At 37.7% G+C, this 26,533-nt stretch overlaps 1 protein-coding gene across 2 annotated transcripts in view; it reads right to left on the bottom strand.

Moving 5' to 3' along the window:
- Window positions 1-9,371: 9,371 nt before the first annotated feature.
- Window positions 9,372-26,533, bottom strand: part of LOC124802845 (stromal membrane-associated protein 1) — a 145,413-nt gene continuing 128,251 nt past the window's right edge. Inside the window, exons 8-9 of one of the 2 annotated variants that reach the window (XM_047263865.1) lie at window positions 22,077-22,160; window positions 9,372-11,219 (exon numbers count right to left, since the gene is read on the bottom strand). In XM_047263865.1, the coding sequence (XP_047119821.1) occupies window positions 10,995-11,219; window positions 22,077-22,160 (309 nt within the window). In that variant the 3' untranslated portion in view covers window positions 9,372-10,994. The remainder of the gene's footprint in view (window positions 11,220-22,076; window positions 22,161-26,533) is intronic. The other variant, XM_047263866.1, reaches the window with a different exon arrangement.

Below are 26,533 nucleotides of genomic sequence, written 5' to 3'. Positions count from 1 at the left end.
ATCTGGTGTAGTGTTTTGGGGAAATTGTGGAGCTAGTCAAAAATCACTTAGATTGCAGTAAAAGATCATTAGATTAATAGAAGGGTTAGATCAAAGATCATTATGCAAACCACTATTTAGGAACAATAAAATACTACCACTTTCATGTATTTATGTACTTGAAAATGTAATTATCATAAAAGTAAAACTGAACAGTGGCAGTCCAAGCAACATCCATAATAGATATACACAGCTACCACACAAGACAGATAAATGATGTGCATGTACAACAGACAAACAGTGCTGTTACAGAACGGCACTCTTCCCCCTGGCATCAAATTGTACAAATGCGCTACCCAAACCTACAAAAATAATGAACTTAAACAAGTTCAGACCAACTGTGGAGTATTTATTGGCCCAGCACTGTTTCTATACAGTAAGGGAGTACCTAAAAAAAACTGCCTTACCAATTAAGACTGTTTTTATAAAATGTGTAATCTTTTGTTAAATTTATGTTCGAGGGGGGGGGGGGGGGATCAAGGAATGTGTATTGTAATTAATGAATGGTCCAGTATCTTTTGTACACTGTACAGTCCTAGATTCACAGGACCAATAAATAAATAAATAAATAAATAATCCAGGATAAAGGGCACTTTTGGTGTGGAAACCTTCGTCTTTTTTCAGCCAATGCAAGTTTCAAACAATCCAACAAAGAAGTATAACAGCGAACAGTTATGGTTCTGCCCTTTTCCAACCAACAAAGAAGTATAACAGCGAACAGTTACGGTTCTGCCCTTTTCCAAGAAATCTATGAGGAGTATTCCTTTGAAATCACTAAAAATAGAGGGCATCACCTTACCAGATGACAAAACTGTCTTTGGTGCACTTTCACCAGCCTCAGTCCATTGTTCTGACACTGGTGTGTAATGATGGATCCAGGTTTCATCAACAGTCACAAAGCAGCACGAAAAGCATTGTGGATTGTGATTAATCATTGTTAGACATTTGGTTGGAATGTTACACCAGATGCAGTTCCGCTTGACTGAGCAATCTTGGCACCCACCTCACACACAGCTTTTTCATATCCAGTTCTCTGGGCAGGATACTGTGCACTTCCTCAGTTGAGATGACTACAGGCTCAGCAGTCTCATTACCATATCGTGGATTCTGTCAAATGTTTCTTTTGTGGTGACCTCAGTCGGGATGGCCGGAGCACACTTAATCTTCAGTGCTTGTCCAACCATGTTTAAATGCATTAATCCAAATGTAAAATAATCTTGAATGATGTTGCAGAGTCCACATGAACTAGAATTCCATTTGTATTTGTGTGGTAGACCAACCCTTCAAAAGAAAAATGTTTAATAACAGCACAGAATTCTGTTTTTCTCCATTTTCAGTCACAAACGACATACTGATCAATTCGGATGGCTGTCAACAATGAACTGTACACTGTAAATTGATGAAATTCTTTATATGGTCCTTGGAATAATCAAGCTTACCAACTATGAAGGGGTGGGAGGGGGGGGGGGGGGAGAAGAAACCTCACGGAAATTTATCAAACCACCCATGTATCTATGAGGTTTAGGACATTAAGAAACCAGTTTGTAACTTGTTAAGTGGTGTAGAAGAAAAAATTGCCTCAAAAATCCAAATTTCATATAGATGACGTACTCTCATCTTGTGTAACATGTTCCATGAAATAATACACTAACTGGCAAAAGGTCAAACTGCACTCTATGAGATCTCCACATAGAATGTGTGTCTACATTTTGTTGTCCATAATGTTCAATTGAACTGAAGCTTTCATTTTGATCTACATCAAAAACAGCTGAAGCAAGTGGGTCCACATAATATGACCTCTGAAGCAGCTCATGAAGAAAATCCGGATTGCTTAAATTGATGCCCAACTGTCACATGATCCAAGGACATCTGTCAAATCAAAGGGCTCCTTGCACAGCAGTTAACAGATATGCAAATGAAGTTTCCATAAATGAAGAAGCTTCTCCATTCGCTCTGTCCGATTTCCTTTTACCTGTTAATCCATCTCCAAGTCTGAAGTACTACATTAGACATCATTTGCAGCTCTCTGCAATACCCAGTCCTTAAACTCCACTGTTGTTTCCTTGAAACGACATCAGACTTGTTATGTGGAACTGTGTGTGTTCCATATTAGAGATCAGAAACAGAGTGAATACAACACAACTAATGTTAAGGGTTGCATATATTAGAAATAAAAAAAAATGGCTCTGAGCACTATGGGACTTAACTTCTAAGGTCATCAGTCCCCTAGAACTTAGAACTACTTAAGCCTAACTAACCTAAGGACATCACACACAAGAGAGAGAGAGAGAGAGAGAGAGAGAGAGAGAGAGAGAGAGACAACCTCTTATTGAATTGCTAATTATCTCTTATAGACAACTGGCCAATTGTGAGATTGCACTGTTACCTTGGAATCTGGGTCATTTTCTTGCACAGACTAAATTTTTCTTTACTTAGATTGGTGTGAGGTGATTTCATCTCAAATCATACAAGTCAAGAGTGAATGTGTCATCACTACTTCAAAGTTTGCTGAAAAAATATATGTTGAAGATCCACATGATACCTCTCCAAAACCACAATATTCTGATTTTCTTATGATTTGTTAAAACACTACAAACCTCTCTAAATGAGAGTATTTTTGAAAATGCCATAACAAAAGGGAAAATTGAAACATTGTAATAAAGAAAGCAAAAGTGAGTGAGATCTGAATTTATTTTCAATAAATACTTTGTTCCTAATACTATGATATTAAAACACACACTCTGATATTAAAAAAAACAAAAACAAACACACACACACACACACACACACACACACACACACACACACACACACACAAGCTGTTTTCATTTTTTCTGGAAAAATAAATATGAAAATTTGTAACTTTTTATGAATTTCAAAATTATGTTTTGAAATATGAATAGTCACAGGATGTTAACTGTCTTGGAAAATGATGATGTGAAGGATGAAGGACTGCTGACTCTCAGCTAGGACATTAATGGATGGAATTCTTAGACTGTCAAAATATTTGTACATAAAAATGGAAGAATCTGAAATTTTTTGGTTATTTATAAAATTATTTTCTCCAGAACACCCATCCTAAATGTTCTAAAAATTTCCTAGTATGTTAATTGGTCATGGTACACAGGGTACATACAGCATGTGCAATATTTGTCTGTACAATATGTGAGAAATTTTTTAGGTGGACCTAGCTCCACTCTCAAGATCAAAAGTTCATGGACACTTTAGATATTTAAATAGATCGCTGATTTTAACTAAATGTCATGCAAAACTTGTGTGTGTGTGTGTTTATATATATAAACACATTTTCTTTTTACAATATTATTCACAAATTATTGTATTCTGCCATGATTTTATTTCATGACTTTCTATGAATTAAAATTGCCTACTGTGAAAACAGTTCATTTGTCTGCTGGAGATTAAATCTTGTTGCAAGATGTTTACAGACACATCCTACCCCATCACATGCAGTTTTTCCATGACCTGTTGCTGAAAATATCCTTTTTTTATCTTAATTCCTGTACTACAGTATTGGCCAAGCTAAAAAGCAGAAACTAGTTTTTAAAATGAGATGCTGCATCCTCAGCCCCACACACGTTTAGGAAATGCATGGCCACTAGAAGTTATGTCATCAATTATCGTGCTGACGGCATAGCATGCATGTGCACTGTCATGAATGAGATCATCACTGACAATAGCAAAACAGTGTGATGTTCCAAGGGAATGAAACCTGTGATGTGTGCCAGTGGTAACTTTGAATTTCGTTCTGCAAAGCAATATACCAGTGTTCAGCAAAGTCAAAATGAATAGTGTCACTATTCTGGGATGTGGCCAATTTTACTTCTACTATGGCCTGTCTCTGAATCCTCCGGCTATGATGGTGAGCTATTCCTTTCATGACCCAATGCCTAACCTCTGTAACATACTTCTCTGGCTCTACTGTCTTCTTTACCAACTTTCCTCCCTCCCACAATGCATAGGTATGGTGTCATTGTCAGTATTGCGAAAGTGTAATGCTTCGACCATCATCACTTCACACCAGAACACACTGCACACTCCTGCAACCAACATTTATCTTGCAGCTCTTGACTCTTAAGCAAAAGCATCAGGTCCATCTCTGTGTACTTCTTTCCTATGACACTGCTTATGGCAAAACAAACAAGTTTCAAATTAGTGCAGTAAAGGGCTGGCACTTTACCAGTTTTGGAAGTAAGGAGTAGAATTTTTGGGAGACCAATATTAAAATTTGAGTTCTTTTTCATTAGGAAATATGCTTCTCTTATTTATCGTCATATATCTTTTTACTTTTTTTACTAACAGAGATGACATCAGCCTGGTTAGGACTTCGCCTGTTGCAATCTTAGTCATCACTTAGGTAATATTTCAGAGCAACAATAAGTGTATCATCTTGCAATGGATATCCACATTAAGAATCTGGGCAAGCCAAAATACCATTCTCACACTTTATTTTACGAGCTTTTTAAATTAAATAAAGTGAGGAAGTGGGTAAGTATTTTTGTATCTGCTGTTTTAGAGTAGCTACCTGGTATCAGTGTCAGTAAATGTACCTGTTCCATATAGGTAGCTGCTGAGATAGCAGTATTTAGGTTTTGAAACCTCGCACAACATTTCATGCAAATATCACTATTTTCAGGTTCCGCACTAAGTGCATCTACATTACACACTTCACAAAGTTTTGAAGATGTTGCTTTTATAAAACTTGTTTCATTTTCTTCCACTTTTCTTTTTCCATACTGTTTTCTTTTAGTGCTTATTACCTTTCCTGGACATTTAAGAGGGGATATAGTAGGGAGTACAGCAGAAATGCTAATATTCAATATATTAACAGCTTCTCATTCAGTAATATGAACATCTGCACTGACTTCTTCAGTTTCGTATTTGGGTGATGGTGATCATTCAGGTGGGTTGTCACTCAATTTCTTCTTGTAGTGAGTGTAGCAATTCCTGCACAGTGGATGTGATATTAATAACGTTAATTGAGGACCAAGACATTTCTGCAATACCTCTGATTTCCAACAACTGCGAAGATTTTTTCACTTTTCTTAAACACCATCCTCTTTTGTCTTTTTACATAGTCCACACACCTCACTCTTTCATTACTGTATTTCCCCACTGATGTCATTTCTAATACAGTTCAAACCAAATGTAAAACTTTATGCGAAATGGTTTACGTGCAAGTTCTCACTCATTTGTTATAAACAGAAGAGTGCTGGAAACAGTGTTGCCAACATGCACATTTTTCACTAGAAATTCACGGATGAGAAATATGGAGAATGTTGAAACTGACCACTGTGTTTGCACCAACTACTAATATATTAACGAAACAATATTTTGTGTAATTATCGAAAGTTTTCGGACGTAGGTTTTCGAGTGTATAATTCGTAAAGACTCATGAAAGTGCAATTTTTTACATTTTTAGTAATAAATATTTACATAATACAGATAGTTGGAGCAGAAAAGATACTGTTTATAACTGCATCAGTAATACCTGGTAATACGACAAAATATAGCGTTCTGTGACTTTCCAAAATATAGAAAAGAAATTTTTTAAGTAGAAAAATTAACTTAAATTTCATATTTTTGTCTTACATTTGTAAGTTAAAGAAAGCCCATTAGCACGCAACAGTCAACTAAATTTCAACACACCAAGAGGGAACTTTAATGCAATACATTCTCCAGGTCTACAGTACTTTTGGTTTATTAAGTTACATTCTTTTGTACCCTACTGTTTTAAGAGTTATTTACGAAATATATATTTTTCAAAGTGCTGTACCATTTACAAAAATTAAGATAAAATGAAAATATTTTACTTTTTAACACTTATGATATAGACGTCTAATATATATTTTTTCCAGAGAAATTCATGACCATAAGTTGACACAACCTATATGATTTGAGATGAAGTCACCTGTGTGTATTTTATACAGGATGGGGCAAATAAATGTGTCCCAGACAACAGAGTTCAAGGGTACAAAGAAACACAGCAGAGGAAAGAAAATACAGTACTAACCTGACCATAGCAGATGCTGAAAGTGCCCACCATTCGTCTCTTGTCACTTTTGGGCCCCAGTCAACAAGTTGTTGTAGGCAGATTGAAGATGGACTGCTGGAATTATGAGTCTCATCCGAAATGTTTTGCCGCATTTCTTTAAGACTATGAGGGTGGTAGTGGTACACCCTAGACTTGAGGGCTCCCCACACAGTAATCACAAACTGACAAATCACCTGCCCTGGGTGGCCATCTAGGACTGCGACCAAACTGATCTCTTGTCAGGTGTGAAGATTGTGAAAATATGCTCCAACATTTGGCCAGCTGTATGGGCAGATGCCTCATTTTGTTGGAAGTACCTGTAGATCTATTCCTCCTCCGTTAATACTGCCACAAATGAGTTCAAAATGTTTGTAATGTAACGTGCCAAAGTCAGCACCCAATGAAAGAAGGTGTGAACAATAATGTGGTGTGCAGACACTGCACACCAAAAGCCAACCTTCTGACCTGCAATGGCGTTTCATGTAAGCAATGGCGTTTCATGTAAGTTATGTGGATTCTCTGCAGCCCAGAACCTGTGATTCTATGAACTGACATTACCACTCATGTCCAAGCCATTCATTGTTATCTCATTGACCAGCCACTCACAAAACTGGAGGTGCTGAGGAGCATCTGCTGGTTTTAATGTATGAACACCAGACACTCAGTAGGGATACATGTGCAGGTCCAGGTGTAGTACTTGTCCACACGATCGCTGTGATATGACTGTCTCTTGCGACAGGCGTCGGGTATATTTGGAAGGACTCTGAAGAATTTTCTGGTGTGTGTGTGTGTGTGTGTGTGTGTGTGTGTGTGTGTGTGTGTGTGTGTGTGTGTGTTTTTTTTTAGAATGTTTTTGTCTTGTTCGGATCAGGTCCTGTCCGATGCCTTTTTCGGACTAAGCGTTGTCTGGCACTCTTTGCTGGCACTTTGAAACCATAAAACTTCTCAGCAAACAACTGATTACATCATTTCCATGACTTATCATGTAACTCTCCACAAAAAACATTGACTGCTCCACTCACACTGACACAGCTCGCACTACGCTCTGAACTGGTGTGGCTTATGTGGCAGGCATACATGTGGTGTGCGCATCATAGGGTGCGGTTACATGCAAACATTCACATCTAATTGTATCCACTTGTCCAGACCACTTTAATTTGTCCCATCCTGTATTACTGCCGCTTACTTGGACGTATGACAGCACAGCTTATCACTGCACTAACTGAAGCAATAATGAAATAATAGGTAGAGGCTTGCCAGTGTGAAACAACGGAATGGTAAAAGACAATGTTTTTGTGGCTGGTTTACACAAGTGTGCCTGCTCAAGGGTTGAATGATATGCTGAAAATTATGGCTGATGAACTAGCAGTATGAATGAGTTAACATTTAGCTGACCTTACAAGACCACCATAGAGTTACTTGCACCTAAACTGTAACATTAAATAAGTGTGACTTTTAGAGAGCAAAGAGACAAGAAGAAATTCAAACACTTAAGGGCGCAGTACAAGAAAAATTATTATAAATACAAGACAACACATGGAGAAAAACACCAAATCCTAGCAGAGTGCATGTGTGCAACTCAAGTAGATGAAGTTTATAGGAATCTTAATGAGTAAAAGCCTATGGATGTGTGGGTGAAACACTATTTGGAGATGACATTTCTACTAATAAAGCGCTGCAGGTATGCATTTTATAGTTTCATACTCAGCAAATTTATATTTCACCTCCATACTCTTAAAACAAGAATGTCATTATAAGCAACTTCAAAATTTCCTTCGCAACAGTTTACCGTATTTACTCGAATCTAAGCCGCACTCGAATCTAAGCCGCACCTGAAAAATGAGACTCGAAATCAAGGAAAAAAATTTTTCCCGAATCTAAGCCGCACCTGAAATTTGAGACTCGAAATTCAAGGGGAGAGAAGTTTTAGGTCGCACCTCCAAATCGAAACAAAGTTTTCCTAGTTGTAATATGAGACACCATTTAGGTCGAATGAATGACTATACAGCTGCAGTAGTTTGGTTCGAGTCTTAAGCTTAGCAGTTACGGTTTACCAGGTAGCCATTGCTACGCGTCACGCGCTCCGTCCGTATTTATACGGATATCCTTCCTTTTTCACGTGCTTCGTCTGGTTTGAATTGATTGCTTATTTTTCTTTGATCTGATAAGTGCCGTTCTCTTTGTTATAGGTGTTTACGTCACTCTAAGCTGAAAATGCATTACTGTACTGTGTCATGCATTGTTTGTCGCATTCAGATAGTGCGTGTTTACGGCCTGTCGCCGCTCGCGGCGTGGCTTGCTTTTGTGCACGCTACCGCCGCTTACAAATAAAAAATAGAGAGGAGTCGTCTCATTAGCGAAACATTTGTTGTTACTTACACTACTTCTTTCTTTGATAATGATCAACAAGAACCAAATAATAGACTGCGTATGATAGAAGATGTTCTGAACGAGAGTTTAGCGAAAATTTTTCTCCGTTTGAAAATCTTTGCAGGCGCCTCTTTAGTACATTACATTCTGCACAGAAATTAGAGTCATCTTAGATTTAAAAATCTAGTCAATTGACTCGCTTCATTTCTGACTGTATCACTGTTTAGCATAAGAATAATACGAATATAAACATGACATGACATGTATATTCTTCCGCGTTTGCTGTTGTCTCACTCTAGTTTCGTAGTTTATAAGGCAGACAGGCTTTAAATGAGATAGTAGCAAACACGAAACAATACATGGCAAAATGTTTATATTCGTATTAATCTTATGGCGAAGATAATACTACATGTGATTCACAATTCGTAAAAGCTCCTATTAGCAACCATCTCTTCTCACAGGTAGGAAAAAATTCTGAACGTAGAGTTGGCCATATTGACAAACATCCCAAACAGTCTTGCCAGTCGGATTTGCTACATTCGAAGATCAACAATACAGAATTTGTATTTACTTCGTTGGATAATGTACCAAAACGCAGTGGTCGAAACTCTGGGCGGAGGAAAAAGGCTCGTCTTCCACTTTTTTTTTAAATTTATTTACTGACGCAGAGATTTTGGTGCCAGTATTTATCTTTGTGCCTACAAAGCATGCCTGTGTGGCGCTACATATATTTGACGGCAGAAGTTCGTTGTGGCGGCACCCACCAACATTTTTCAGAACTCCCGCTTGCTTTGCACTCGATTCTAAGCCGCAGGCGGTTTTTTGGATTACAAAAACCGGAAAAAAGTGCGGCTTAGATTTGAGTAAATACGGTAAGTAACAGGAGAGGTGGACATTCAAAACACTGCAATGGAATGTAAAGAAATTTGATTATTTCCACTTGTACCCACAACAATGACAAAATACAAAACATATTTATATACAATTTCTCGCAGTTCACAGTTGTACAGTATCTTTTCATCTCTGAGCAAGGGTTTATGTATTTCACCAGGCACTTCTACAGCCAGCAGCAAAGTACCAATAAATAATGAATTTTTGATGTTAAATAAAAACTTTAAATTTGTACCAATCATACTTTTATCCCTAATGTAATGGATCTGAGGTAGTCTTTCAAGAATATTGCTATGCGTAATTTTGTTATAGCATTTTGACTAGTCACATATAGGACCTCAGTCACTTCCATATTTAATGTGAAGGAAGTCATTAATACCACAATATTTTTTATGTGAACTGACTGAAAACACACAACTCACAATAAGATATATTAACAAAATCCTATTAAAAATAACATCTACACACAGTTTGCTAAAAGCTACAGCTCTCAACACATTTTTACTACAAATTCCATTGGATATGCACACTTCCATTCAATATTCTTTAATATCATATTTACTCAATATACAATATGAAAATGATACTTTACACATATCAAGATGCAGGTATCAAAAACAAGTAACCTTTTTTACAAATAATGACCCCACTGTTTTATACACTGATGAATGAGGCACCTATAAACGATACTGTGTTTTGTATATAAAAGCACTCACTGCATTTTTCTCTTTATCTCTCCCTCTCTGAAACAAAAAACAAACCAAACACACACACACACACACACACACACACACACACACACACACACACACACACACACACAAACTAAGCCACATACATACCAAGGTACAGTGAACGAACAATACATTTATGTATTTTAAAAACAATGTTAACAACAAAAATTTGAGATTGCCTTTTTAAGCCTTTTCACAAACAATTACTACCAATGTGGAATATACACTGTAATTCTATATGCCTGTTGCACACTGACATACAGGCAATGGACTCTGTAGCACCACTAAGAGAAATCCTACAGTCTGCTATGTGCAGTTCATGTACCTCTCTATGTACACTTAGGCATGGCAATAATATCAAAGGCATAAATATTCCAATTTTTGGTATCTGCTCAAATTCTTCCACTGCACTGTAACTGAGAACTGGTAGAATTTCTGTTTTCAATATGTGATATTAGCTAATGTATGCACTACTCATAAAACTTCAAATTAAGTATGTTGGCAACACATTCAATGAATTTCACCACAACAGACAGACGCAACTGACTGCTGCTTGCACACTTACAAGGCAACAATATCAACTTTTTATACACAATATAATCCAAACATTGCTTCTGTCTCCATGCTTATGCACCGATTGCTTAATGGTCCCAACTTTGCTTGTTCCTGTGTGTTGTGGACAGGCTATCAAACAATGATTATTAAAACTCATTACATGCAGAACAACACAAAAGTAGAGTTCAACTGAAGCTGAGAAGCTATTTGTAGTAAATATTGCAGAAAGCAATAGAAATTAAAGATTATAAAATCTCACGCTTTACAATACTCCGTGATTTTGTGTAGTTTCACAGCAACAAATCTACCTCCCTATCAAGTACTATATTTTACACAATCAAATTCATATAATTCTATTGCCATAAATTAGTTGCCAATGTATGTCCAGGATTCGCTGGCTGACCGAAAGTACTGATGCCCATTGCTGGTGTAGTAGTTGCTGTCATCCCTATTGCAGGTACACCCATTGTAGGTATACTCATGGCTGAAACTGGTTGCATGGGCATGCCCATCATACCTGGAACCTGGGCAGTAACCACTGGAGCACCCAAGTTAAGACGAGCCATCTGTTGTGGAAGCTGTCAACAAAAGCACCTTACATTATTGAACAAGATCAAGACTATTGCTAGATATACATATTAAGAGTAATTAGAAACAAAAGCAATACAATTGCTTTGTTATGTGGCCACATTATTTCTCTTCTGACTTAATAACACATTACATCACTTGCATGCTTTTGCAGTATTCATTGACAATGCCTGATTTATGAACACACATTACAAGCTAACACAAGAAACAAAACAGCTGATAAACCTTGTATAATGTTGCACGTTTCAACCAAATCTATTTGTAATCTCAATAGTGAGTCCATAGTACTTTGTTGCAAAAATAAACATATTATGACAATGTGTGTTTCACATGATTTACTTGAAACTGCATTCTCAACAAACACAAACATCATTAACCCAACAGACAGGGACAGAAGAAAACTAGTTATCCAGGTAATATTTTTATGTGGCTTAATTTTCTTTGTATTTACTTTTGTGTTGTTTTACTGCTTTTTACTGGCATGTTGAAAAGTGTAAGAAACCCAAGTTTAACAGTATATTTACTGTACAATAGGCATCACATTTGTTTACATGAACGAAGAGCATGTAAGAGTGGCTACGACCAAGACTTAGCAAAAAGGTCATCTGACCACGAATTGGTCGTCATTTGACAGTAAACATTAAAAATATTCTTGCTAAGAATTTTTCATGTGCGTAACTTTTATTTCTACTACAGAAATTGGAAATATTTTCATTTAAGTTATAGCAGAGATGATTTGATGTTGGTATTTCCATCTTACTGAAGTTCTGCGGAATGTGAACTGACATTCACACTTCTTTTACTGACTGTTATTAATAAGCAAAACCAGAGTACAATCACTTCTGATCAGTGCTCAAATAATTTTTTTCCTTTTTCTAAGAGGAACTAAGGGTCTAACATTTCCTTTCCTCTGAGGTATTAACAGTGTAATTAATAATACAGTTTGCCACAGTTTTATGTTCCCTATTGTGTGAAATTATTGAGTACTTTTTCAGCATCAACTACATTCACCACATTTTACAACAAATTTTGAAAAACGGCGGCTGACAAAGTAAAATGCCTAAACCAGATTCATAGGAGTTTTAACTGAGAACAGAGTATACGCAAAAATCTAACACTAAATTGAAAATCACTCTCTTTGCATTGTCATATTCAGTCAAGCAACTGGTTGGATGAGACTCCTCGTCTCTGTAACCAAGTAACTACTACAACCTACATCCATTTGAAGCTATCTACTATATTGACTTCTTGGTCTCCCTCTACAGTCTTTACCCCTCCACTCTAATACAAAAGTGACATTTCAGAATGTGTCTTATCAACAGATCCCTTCTTTTAGTAAAGTTGTGCCAGTAATTTCTGTTCTCCCCTAGTCTATTCAGTACCACCTCATAAGTTATGCAATCCATGTACCTAATTTTCGACAGTCTTTTATAGTACCACACTTCAAAAGCTTCTACTCTCTTCCTGTCTTAACTGCTTACTATCCATTTTTAACTTCTGTAACTGGCTGCACTCTAGACAAATACTGTCAAAGCCTTCCTATCACTTAAATCTAAATTCAGTGTTAGCAAATTTATCTTTTCCAGGAACAATTATCTTGCCATTGCCAGTCTATACTTTATGTCCTATCTACTTTAGCCACCATCAGTGAATTTTCTGTCTAAATAACTGAACTCCTATATGAATGAAAATAGTTTCCGAATGAAAATAATCAATTCTGTCTATCACTTACATTATAGTTACAAAACTCATGTGCTATTATTAGTGTGCCATTTTTAAATCTAATTCCCTCAATCACCTGATTTAATTTGACTACATTCCACTATCCTTGACTATCTTACATTCCACTTTTAAGAGACTGTCCACTCTATTCAAGCACACTTCTATGTCCTTTACCACCTCTAACGGAATTACAATGTCACTGGCAAACTTCAAAGTTTTTATTTCTCCACCCTGAACTTTAATTCCCTTTCCAAATTGTTCTTTCCTTCCCTTCACAGACTGCTCAATGTACAGACTGAACAACACTGGGGGTGTCTCTCACTCTTCTCATCCACTGTTTCCCTTTCATCGTCTGATCCTTCTAACTGCCGTCTGGTTTCTGTACAAGTTGTAAATAACCTATTGCTCTTTGTATTTTCCTCTTGCTACCTTTAAAATTTTGAAGAGTGTATTCCACTCAGGAACATCAGACGCTTTCCTCCATGTCTACAAATACTTAAACTATCTTTGATTAGTATTGCCCCTCACGTTTCTACATTTCTCTGGAACCCAAACTGATCTTCCCAAGGTTGGCTTCCAACAGTTTTTCCATTTTTCTCTGTAAATAATTTGATTCAGTATTCTGCAAGAATGACTTATGAAACTGATAGACAGGTAATATTCACACCTATCAGCTCCTCCTTTCTGAACGGGAACTGTTCCTTTCTTCTTTGAAGTCTGAGGATATTTCAACTGTCTTGTACAACTTGCACACCATGTGGGATAGTTTGGCCATGGCTGGCTATCCCATGAAATTAAATAGTTCTGAGGCAATGTCTTCTACTCCAAGGGCCTTGTTTCAACTTTAGGCTGTAGTGATACATCCCATTCCTTGAATGAGAGGCATCACGTCCTTAAATACTTATCTCAGAGAAAAGAGGTTTGTGACAGAGTGGTCAGTAAGTGGTGAGCACCCCACTGTTGGGAGGTGTTTTAAATCATAGGTGCTGATACCAGAGCTAATGGTCCAGTGACTGTATGGAAGTGGATAGCAGTCAGAGCCTACCTGCTGAGGTGAAGATGAGTTCCACAGAGCAGGTGGTGTGGCAGGAAGAGCTCAATGAAATCTAAGAACGCAAAAGTCAAAGATAATAAATGTATTTTAAGTGTTAATTATCAAGTTGAATATCAGGTCTGTTTTGTACATAGTAGAGAGAGGCAGTATACACGATAGTAGCTGTCCTCATTTATCGTGTATTGAGTTGCAATACTGAAGATAATATAAGCAGATGAATTGAATCCCACTTCTTATGAGGTGGAATGAATGAGAAATTAATTTTCAGCAGTTTTATCTGCAGTCTGTATGGAGGCGAAGTCTGAATCAAGTTGGAGGACGAAGGCACACTGATTCAGGGCACAGACTAGCTGAACCCTGATAAGTAATATTTAATGGCAATGAAGTATTCACTAAGCAACATTCATTGTATATAAATGGTAAGTTCAGGTGGTAATTTACACAAGTATTTTGTGCATTAGATGAAGTATAAAAAAACCACCACACAGCCAAGCCAGCCTAAAACACTTCAAGGGCTTTCAGCGCTCTGCCAGATTCTTGTTGTAGTGTTTTATCTCCCATCTCATCTTCATCTATCTCCTCACCCATCTCTATAATATAGTAATTTCCTTTGTATAGCCCCTTTAGATACCCATTCCACCTTTCAGCTTGTCCTCCTTTGTTTAGAGCTGTCTTTCCATTTGCACTCCTTGATATTCATATAGCTGCTTCTCTTTTCTCCGAAGGGGTCTAATTTTCTTACCAGCAATATCTATCTTTCCACTAGTTATACATGCTCCTATAGCCTTGCCTTTGTCTTCTAGTCATTTCTGCTCAGCCATTTTGCAGTTTCTGTCAATCTCATTTTTAAATGCCTGTATTCTATTTTGCCTGATTAACTTTTATATTTTGTCCCTTCATCAATTAAATTCAGTATCTCCTGTGATATCTGCTGATTTCTACAACACCTTGTCCTTTTATCTGTATGATCCTCTGCTGTCTTCAGTATTTCATATTGCAGAAACATCAAATTGTCTTTTATTATATTCCTTTCCTGTGTTTCAATTAATCATTGCTTAATGCTTCCTTAAACTCTGTACAGCCTCTTTCTTTCCAGTTTATCCATGTTCCATCTCAGTAATTTCCTTTTTTTTTTCAATTTCTTCAATTTTGATCTATGGCTCATAACCATTAAATTGTGGTTCAAGTCCACATCTGCCCCCAGGAGATGTCTTACAGTTTATAATCTGATTCCAAAATCTGTCTCGACAGTAAGTACCAAATCAAACTTTTCAGTGATCCATGCCTCTTCCTCAAATACAACCTTCTTTCACAATTCTTATACTAAATGTTAGTAATGATTTAGTTATACCCCGTGCCAAATTCTACCAAATGGCTTCCTCTTTCACTTCTTTCCTCAGTTTATATTCTCTTACCATTTTTCATTGTCTTTTCTTTTCTACTGTCAAGTTCCAGTTCTCCATCATAAATTTTCCTCTTCCTATACTATCTGAGTGATTTCTTTTGTCTTATCATACTTACTGTCTCTCTCTCTCTCTCTCTCTCTCTCTCTCTCTCTCTCTCTCTCTCTCTCTCTCTCCATAATCTATTGAGTTAGTGGTGGGGGTCGGCTTTGTGTATCTTTGCAAACTAGGACATGGTTCCAGAAGTGGGGCAGCAGCCTTGCAGGGAATTATCTGACTAATCTGGGCTTGTAACATCAATCAAAATGTCCTTGCTGTGCTGGTACTGTGAACGGCTGAAAGCAAGGGGAAACTACAGCCGTTGTATAACTTAATTATGAAATCATCTTGGGTAAAATTTTCAGGAAGTGAAATTGTCCCACATTCGGATCCCCATGCAGGGGCTACTGAGGATGATATCATCAGGAAAAACAAATCTTGTCTTCTACAGGTCAGTGTGAGCAATGCTAGAGACCTTAAAATTGGATAGGTTGGCAGCAAATGTAGAAAGGAAAAATGGAAATGAGCGTTTGGTGTCTTTGGCTGGGAGGCCCCTTGTGTGCCACGTCCGGCTGCCTTGATGCAGGTCTTATTACATTCGACGCCACATTGGGGGACCTGCGCATTGGATAGGGATGAAATAATTATGAAGACAACACAACACCCAGTCCCTGAGTGGAGAAAATCTCTGACCCAGCCGGGAATCGAACCCAGGCCCGTAGGACGGCAATCCGTCATGCTGACCACTCGGATATCAGGGCGGACATTTAGAAAGGGAAATGGATAGAGTGAAGTTAGATATAGTGGAAATTACTGAAGTTCAGTGGCAGGAAGAACAGGACTATTCGTCAGGTGAGTACAGGTTTATGAATACCAAGCCAAATAGAGGTAATGCACAAGTAGCTCTAATAATGAAAAAGAAAATAGGAATGTGGAATGAATAAGAAAACAGACATATGGGTAAGGCACTATGAACAGCATAGTGAACGCATTATGCTGCAAACCACGGATGAAGAGCAACAGGCAGATTCATTTTCCCTAGATTTCCAGAAAGTGTTTTACACACTGCCCCACTGCAGACTGTTAAAAGTACAAGCATACAGAATAGGCTTCAAGAAAAAGTGACTCCAAAAAGTAATAGAACACGATATGTTTTCCTCAAAGCAAGAACATGTTCAAGAGTGTCCCAGGGAAGAGTGATAGGACCGCTCTCATTCTCTATACACATACAGGGACACAATTATTAAACTACATGAAATCAAATCATCATAACTTCTGAATATTCACACTGAACCTCTGGCTGCAGGTCATAATGGGAACTAGTATGTGCATGCATGTTTTGATTTAGCAATGAAGCTCACTTTCATTTGGATGGATGGGTTCATCAATAAGCAAAATTGGCACATCTGGCGGACTGAGAATCCGCATTTCATGCTCAAGAAGTCACTTCACTCTGAACGGGTGACTCTGTGGTGTGCAATGTTCAGTCACGGTGTGCGATTCGTTGATGGCACGGTTATTACCGAATGGTACATGAAGGTTTTGGAAGATGCTTTCAGGTCCATTATCCAAAGAGACCCTGATTTCAATAAGGTGTGGTTTGTGCAAGACTGAGCTCGACCCCATCGAAGCAGTAGAGTGTTTGACGCCCTGGAGGGGCATTTTGGGGACTGCATTCTGGCTCGGATACCGAGAGGCCAGTTGCATGGGCCTCGATTGGCCGCCATATTCTCCGGATCTGAACAAATGCGACCTTTTTTTTTTGTGGCTATATTAAAGACAAGGTGTACAGCAATAACCCAAAACCATTGCTGAGCTGAAAACAGCCATTCAGGTGGTCATTGACACCATCGTTGTTCCGACATTTCAGCAGTTCGTGCAGAATTTCACTATTCTGTCTGTGCCACATCACTGCCAGGCATACTGAACATGTCATAACCTAAATCCGAATATCTGTAGTAACATTAACATGGTGAATAAAGTGTGTGTATGCCGTAGTTTGTAACTAATTTACATTTTATCCATATATTTCCAATAACTGTCACCATGTATATGACGTGATGGACAGCATGAGTAGCAATCTGTGGCCATTTGATGATTATTCCGTGTGTATGGGAAGATATCGTCACTGAGTGGCAGTAAGGGGATACAGGATGACAGACAAAATTTCTAGTTGGCATGATGAACAGCAGCTTGCTTTTAATGTAGGAAAATGTAAGTTAATGTAGGAAAATGTAAGTTAATGCAGGAAAATGTAAGTTAATGCAGGAAAATGTAAGTTAATGCAGGAAAATGTAAGTTAATGCAGGAAAATGTAAGTTAATGCAGGAAAATGTAAGTTAATGCAGGAAAATGTAAGTTAATGCAGGAAAATGTAAGTTAATGCAGGAAAATGTAAGTTAATGCAGGTGAGTAGGAAAAACAATCCTGTAATGTTTAAGAGTGCTGCTGAACACAGTCATGTCGCTTAAATATCTAGATGTAATGCTGGAAAGCAATATGAAAGGGAAGAAGCACGTCAGGATGTTAGTAGTGAAGGCAAATTGTCGAGAATTTTTGGGAAGTGTAGCTCATCTATAAAGGAGACTACATATAGAACAATAGCGCACAACTGATTGAAAATTGATTTTACTGCCACCTACATTTTGCATAAGCACCAAGAAGGTAGTCATATCTCTCTCTCTCTCTCTCTCTCTCTCTCTCTTCCCCCTCCCCATTTTCCCTGATTATTTGTGAGTACATAGAAAAGAAAATGACTAGGAGTGGTAAATGGTACCTTCTACCATGCAGTTGTCTGTTGAATATGTATGTAGAAGCAGACCTTCATAGCGATAATAGACCCAAAGCAAACACCCATCACAGTAATGCAAGTTTACATGCCTGCTAGCACATTTTTGCATTATGTCATTAAACATTTTTGCATTATGTCATTAAAAAACTTACATGTTGCGTTATTTTACATTGGTTTACACATGACATTTTCATTTGTGTGTTAGTAAATTAGAATGTTTCTAAAATCGTCAACGGATAATTTTTTTTTTTTTTGTATGTGCACACGCCTGATGTCAATTTTAGTATGCAAGTTGCTGTACACCAGCTGAATGATTCTTCTTTGTTCAGATCATGCACTGGCTTTTCCCCCCACTCCCCCCCCCCCCCCCAATCCCTTCTATTACCCCTCCTTTTCTTTCTGTTCATCTTCACTTTCACCCCTCCCTCTTCCTACATCTCTTTTTGCTGTACCCTTTTTGTCTTGCTGTGCAGTCATGAGGTCATGTATCTAAAGACTTGCCTCTTTCTCACTACCACCTCTATGTATCCTTTCCATTTCCCCCTCTCCCCCTCCAATCTCCATCAACTCAGGCAACAGCCCTCAGTAATCGAGTATCAATAATTAGTCTTCTTGTGGCCCTGTGAGTGCGTGTTTGATTGATTGTTAGTGAATGGGTGGACTTTTGGTAGAAAAAGAGCTAGTGCTTAAAAGTTAGTGTGAATGCAGTTTCCTGTTATGGGTTTTTGTGCTCCACGCATTGATCCGTTCTACATTGAGTGGTTGTCTTTCCCTTATTTTATGTATTGCTTCATCCAGGAATTTCCATTACTTATAATTTCTCACTATGTACGTGGCGGCCAACGAAATATTTTCACATTACGAAGAGAAAGTTGGTGATCGAGATTTCTTTCATTGCGTGTGAGTGCTTGTATATAATTCCAAAGTGTGGAGTTCTTGTATCAGCTTACTCAAAAAGTAAACTAACTGATACAAAATCTGACCAGAGGTCTTGCCTTTAATAAGTGACTCTTCGGTTTCCCTACATGGAGGACATTTACTTACAATTCTGGATTAGAGTTGTGTGTGTAGGCGCGTATACAAAAGAACAAAGACACTCTTAAAACTAAGTCAAAAGCTGGATGAGGATAGTGAAAAATACAGATGTCTGAAAAGGAAATGACAGGCTGGATTACTTGGGTATATCTCTGTCAATGACTATGTGACTATCATTAAGTAGCATAGCGAAATGCACACCTACCTACCTCCCTCCCTCCCTCCCACATACACGCACGCACGCACACACCTACCTACCCCCCCCCCCCCCCCACACACTCTTATTATAGCTTTCTACTCTGTCGTGTCACTCTCACTGCAAAAATTGACAAAATTCTACATTAGTTTTAGTAAGAAACACTTTCATATGTCTAAAAATTTCAGTTTAGCCCTAAATTTCACATCTCACTTACAGACTTGGAAGGTAAGTTGAGGGAATTGATAGTGCCTTGAAAAGATGATTTAAGATGAGCACTGTCAACAGAAGTAAATCAAGGGTAATGATGTGTACCTGAGTAAGGTGATGTTGAGGGAATTCAATTAGGGAATGGGTTACTGAATAAGTAGATGAATTTTGCTGTTTGCATAGTGAAGTAAGGGATGAAGGATGACTGTAAAAGCAGAGGATATAAAATGGAGACTGTCAATAGCAAAGAAAGACTTAGTAAAAGATAGAAATATGATGATAACTTAAGACAAATTTAACTGTTAGCAAGTCTTTTCTGAGCGTATGTCTAAGGTGTAGCTTTAAACGTAAGTGAAATGTGAACATCAAAAAGTATTCATGAGAAGAAAACAGTAGCTTTTGAAATGTGGTGTTACAGATTAGTGCTGAAGATTATATCGGTATTTTGGATAACCAATGAGAGCTACATGTTTTTTAGCAGTCTAGAATATGACAGAGACTTAGCCAGAAAATTTACGATTAATATCAAAATTAAGTTGCAGACTTCTACTACCGTTTGTGAAAAAATGAGACTTAACATTAAACTCTGCACACGAACTGTATTCAGCACGAGATTAACACATACTGAACTGGAGCTAAACCCTGCGCTCCATCTCTTTTCCTCCCCCCCCCCTCCCCTCCCCCAATAAACAAAGATCAATTAACCTATGAGAATGAGTGACATAATTCTCAGGTGAGAATTACAGCTCACCATCCATTGAAAACATTCAATCATAACATATGGTTCAGTTTCTTACATACTATTCTGTAAAAATCACCACTAGTAAACTGATGAAAACAGTAAGGTCTGAAACAAAACTTTGGCTTAAATAGAAAGCTCTTTGACTTTAAACAGAATAAAACTAAAGATAGTTGGGAATATGATTCAAACAGACCACAAGCAATGGTACTCATACCAAGAGTCCAATGATTAATATGTTATCCTGAACATAATAAGCTAATTATCAGGAGAGAACAACTGCAGACTGGAAAATAACAAAATCTTGTTAGCAGCACATTGGATTACTAATCAGGGTAACTGAAGTAACTGAGAAAGCTGAGGTATAAAATGACACAAAGATCTGCAGTAGACACAAACTGCATTATGCTGTACTGATGGTACTGTATTCCACAACAGCTATGAACAAAAACTACATCAGTAGATATTTCACACATTAAATTTTGTGGCTTGCAATCATGAAACATATATACATCAGTTCCCTCATGTAATTACAAATCAGTGAAAAGTGAAGCTCCCATTTGCATAATATTTTGAAACAATAGTAAGGAGTAACTGAATGAAACACCTTCCTAGTAGTGCGTAGCACTCTTGTGCCCTGACTGCAATAATTTGATATGGTATGGACCACACCTGGAGCACGTAAGAATGCAATGCTCATATGCGTGTCTCTCGCAGCTTAAAGCTGTGAACTTTTGCACTATAAGAAGCAGTATGAAGGTGCTTTTCTTTTATTGTTTTAGTTCTCATTTCTACCTTTGGCAGCTTGAGATTGAGTAGGAAAGCTCCGTCACAGGAATGTAAGGCTTGCACATGAAAAGACAGTGGAATGACTTATTGGAAACTTAAATAGAACAAGAATTTATATGACAAACCATACTGCACTGATGTCTTAACTGCTCTTGCAAAAATGTGAAAGAATACGCATGAACTTTGGAACATGTTCACTCATAAAAAGTTAAATGGAATTTCAGTTTCATGCAGCCACCTACTGAGACTAAGTGAAGACACTACTTTGAAATTCTTGTCTTCTCTTACCTTTGATGATAATATTTCAAAGTCCTATGACTATGAATACAGTAATGGTATCAAACTGAAAATTCACATAAGGAATTATGAGACAGAATGGTTGGCCAGTTCTTATCCTGCCATCCTTGTCAGCTTAACTCAAGTTTTCCACATTGGTTCAATGTCCCTTTTTGTTCTATTACTATTTTGTCTTCATCTTTCTCCCTCTCTCTTTCACATTTGAACCCATTGGACTACTCTTTAATCCATTCCTCTCACTTCTCATTTTTATTACACTTCCTCCATCTTTACATCTCATTCTCTCCTTTCATCACCTTTAGACTTAAGCTGGCACAATGTGTACCAGTGGACATTTCTCACTTCATTTTTGTGACTCAATTTCCTCGCAACAGATGAGACACTCATTCTCAGTTTGGGTACAATTTTTTAAAAAAATGAGTTTACAAACAGCATTTGGAATTTAATTTTTGTAAGATAAGTACTGGCAAGCATAATGTCTCCTAGTAATTTTATTGTAAGCAGTAACTTGATTAAAATCAACACTGCTGCTCTTACAGAATATTATTAAGTAATTTACGATCAACCCATACCTGTACTGGAACAGAAGAGACTGCTGCATTAGGGCTTGCAAAATCTAACATCAAATCAACACCAGAAGATGGAGGCACATTCTCCTACAAAAATATAACAAATTCTACAAAGTGCATAACAAAATGTTTTGTCTACAAACTTCATAATGTTATATTAAAGCTGTGCTGTTTTGCAACTGTTAGCCTGTTAACATTAGAAAAAAGTAACTTACATGCAAGAGACTAAAATTAAAGATGGTTAAGAAATGTGTTATAACTATACAATAAGAAGAGTGAACAAAGTTTTATGGCAGATATTGTGACTGTTTTTATAGGACATAATGGGAGCGGGAAAAGTGCACCAGCATCACTTCTGGGAGTCCAACAGCTTCCTGAATCTCTCTAAATTACAGGCACTGAATGCACAAGACCAAACAAATTTGTAGTGTACGGTACGTCCACTATAAGCAAGAATACAACTGTCTATGAAGTGATATTAAAAATGAACTTAATGATACAAACAAATAAATAAGAAAGCTACCTGCATACTATATCTAAAAGAACAATATGTACGAACACACTTGCAGCTACATCCACCAAAAGACAACTATTGTCAATAAGAAATTACAGACAAGTAGCAAACTACTACTGATTGTATTAAATACATACTACACTGCTCTGCAGAACTTCAGGACCAAATAGAGAAAGTAACACAACATATTAACCAGGGCGTAAATGAGTGAAAATGCGGGAGCATGTTGCCAGGTGTCTCACAGTCATACACAGAAAGTTGGAAGTCACACAGCAAGAGTTCAGCATGACTATGGCACAAAATAGGGCCGACCCCACAGCACAAGGCAGCTGAAAGAACAGGAAATGATAGTTGCGTTTATCAGTGAGCAGTTATGGTGCACTTTGATGGTGTTCTTTGCTACCAATGCCCGAGAGACAACTCTTAAATGACTTCACAGTGGAAGAATCAATGGGAAACCGTAAGAAGGATGGAGTGCGATGAGTGTAGGCCACGACATACCCTCATTTGCTGAGAGGTGGGAACACACACTGCACCCCGGAACATTCTCTTAATTATTTTGGTGGTCCTTGTGATATGGTGCAGGGAGGCTTGGGTGTACTGACCTCCAGATCTTTTAATGCAGTACACTCACTAGTCAACACTATTACACGGTAGTTCCTCATGTGTGTCTTCTCAGATGTCCATTCAGCCCTTACTTCATTTTTGTGGAACGGATAAATGTGCGACCACATAGAACAGTGCAGGTTGAGGAGCTACTGAGAAGATATTTGGTGAATGTATTGACCTGCGTCTCCCCCTCCCCAACCAACCTCGCATCTCATGGAACATGTCTGGGATGCACTGGGGAGATGTCCACATGCACAACAGATCATCCCACAGTTGTCAAGCATGATTGTGGAGGAACGGAATGCCCTACCACAAGAACTCCTTACGAACCTTGTGGCGAGCATGGGAGCACGTTACAGAGCGTGCACTGTCACCCATACCATCACACGTCCTGTTAAGAACCACAACCCTCCTTCCGTTATGCCCAGGGGACCATCATATGTTGCAGTGACTTCAGTGTAATTATTTCCTTTGAATAAAAGTGTTATTTCTGTTTGTCTCACTGCTTATTTCTTTCAGTTACCTTCTTCATTATAGTGTAGCAGTGCTTTCTATGTGTGGTCAAAGCTCCATCCAACTATGTTACTTGGTAGTAACATCACACAAAAGTTCCTTTTGTCCTTGAATTTTGTACACCAGTATATTTACTCTAGTACAAATCTTTTATAACTTTTTAGGAAATCAGGTCTCAAGCACACGAGTACACACCAAAGTACAGTCATATTACTGCAATGGCCGATCCTGGATCAAAATTTCATCAGAAAAACTGTTTTCTGAAAGATTGGTACAAATGGTATTATAGTTTATAACAAGTCTCTCTCCTATATTTTTAATATGCTCAAGTTATACAGTACCTGAATTGCTTTAACCTAAATTTTAAACAAAACCCCAGTTTTTGAAGAAAGGAACAAACAAAGAGGACATCAAAAGATCATTTCAACCAACAAAACATGATTTCTGCATATTAGAAAGTCCTAAAGCCTTCAGATAATGAGAACTGGCAGAAATGAACAGCAATAGGGCTGCAACTGAATACATGGCAAAAGCAAATTAGAACATAAGAGAAGGTAAACTTTCAAACTGTGGCGCAATATGCCACCCACAAAAAGGAGGATTGGGTGGGGTGGAGGTTTGCAACACAATGTCTGGGAAGGAAAATTACTAAACTACTCAGGTTCTGTGAATGCGAATGGAATTATTGGAACCTTATTGTTCCATGTCCAATTCATAACTGCTATTGGGAAATTAAATAATCGAACTCACAAAAAAAAACTTTTTACATTTATTTATCTATCTCTATCTTTGTGGAAAGAAGTTTACACAAGGAACTACTTTCAATATAGAAACTGACATGAGCTGCTACACAACAGCACGTACAATCAAAGAAATATGTTATTTCCATCCTACACTGGCTTACACAAAGCTATCTAAATCTGAAGAGATAGGTAGGTTAATGTTTAATATTCCATTAATGACTGGCTCATTAGAAATTTATCACATGCTCAGATCAGAAAAGAATGGTAAAGAAACCAGGCTGTGTTCTTTTTGAATGAACCACCCCAGCATCCAGCTTCTGCAATACAGAAATATCGTGAAAAATTAAAATCTGGATGGCTAAACAGGGATTTGAACCAAGAATCTGTTCCCTGTGTGTCACTTGATTTTTTTTACATGGCAATACTGACGGAATATAAAGTCTACATTAAGTTCAATAGCTACTTACTCGTAAAAAGTGTTCAGTAGAAGTGTAACTAATACATCTTATGACAGTAATATATTATGAATTATACCTGAGATTGAGCACATCTCTTTCTTACTATGATGTTACATATGACAATCTAGAACCCTGTTCAGAGAGAGGAAGGGACTCAAAAATTGGATATTGAAGTGTGAACAGTGCACAACATTTCTGTGGAAGTGGCAAAATTAATATGTACTCACAGCTGTGATATGAACCACCTTTAGCTGTGTATTAGAAAGACAATGCTATTTTGTGCCGGACTGGGACTTGAACCCGGATTTCTCACTTTTTCGCAAGCGGTCACCTTAACCACTCCGGCTGTCCATGCCCAAATCACAGCCAGATTCAAACTTCCATACGTCATTGCCCTTTTGTCACAAACTGCTCTCGTACATTACATATATTCCTGTCGAAGGAGGGCATATTTATTGGGAGCAGAGGTCTCAGTATTGGTGAATAAATATGAAAAAGTAGTGTCTGTGTTGTTAGGTAGTCTGATGTGAGGCTTCTTTGGACATGCACTCACAATAAATAAGCCGTCCCTGGATGGGAATACAGGTAACACTGAGTGCAGATTGTGAGAAGGATGATGACATAGGGAAGTTTGGGTCTGCTTGTGATTTGGGCACAGCTGGCCGAAGTAGTTATGGCAACCACGCGCATAAAGCAGGAAATTGGGTTTGAGTCCCAATCCAGCACAAATTTTCATTGCAGTCATTCTGATATACAGCTGAAGACAATTCATATTCACAAGTGTGAATACATTTCCTGTATTACTCGATGGCTGTACTCACAGCAGTGCCTGTTCCTTTAAACATGCCTTTATGTACGTCCAAATGAACATTGCTTCATATTTTTTAATAACAGCAGCCCTGCTATTTTGTAATATTTAAATATTATACTGTGCAGTGCATTTACATCATTACAAGGGAATAGGTTTGGGAAGTATGTTACTAAGGAATACCTACCATAAAGGCAGCAAAATAAATACAAATATACACACTTATTTCTTCCTACCAAAAATCTGAAGTAATGAAAAATCAAGTAGAGCACAGTAACATTAATACACATCATATTTATTTATCGAAGTAAGGAATGTGCAACAGATGATAAATGAGGCAGTTCAACCATTTACAGAGTTGCAAGAATATTGTTAACACATGGCTGTCACTGTTCTCTGGCTTTATATCTCCAGCACTCAAATGATGTGAATTCTATTTTATGCAATTAATTCTAATTACATATTTTTGAACTACATGAATTTACTTAAGTTTGTTGAATACAATGCATAGATCTTCTAGAATATTAGACTTCATCATTCCATAATAAGAGGATGCTGTTTTTGGTCTGGCACAAACCTTTAAAAAAACGAACCCAAATATTTGCCTTCCAAATGCAATCCCTTAACTTACCTGCTTGTGAACGCTGTATGCCCTGACTACAGTACGAACTGCCACTGATTATCCTTGGGGTTCCTAATTTCACACAGGTTCTTTAGCTGGCATTTACACCAATATTACCTAACTGGCTCTAGCACTGACCTACCCTTTTGCAGCCAACAGGTAGATCAAAATTACTTACCTCTATAATAGGTTT

The sequence above is a fragment of the Schistocerca piceifrons genome, chromosome 6 (genome assembly GCF_021461385.2).
Source record: "Schistocerca piceifrons isolate TAMUIC-IGC-003096 chromosome 6, iqSchPice1.1, whole genome shotgun sequence".
NCBI lineage: Eukaryota > Metazoa > Arthropoda > Insecta > Orthoptera > Acrididae > Schistocerca > Schistocerca piceifrons.
The sequence above is the reverse complement of the archived record's forward strand: the minus strand, read 5'-3'. Positions and strand labels throughout refer to the sequence as shown.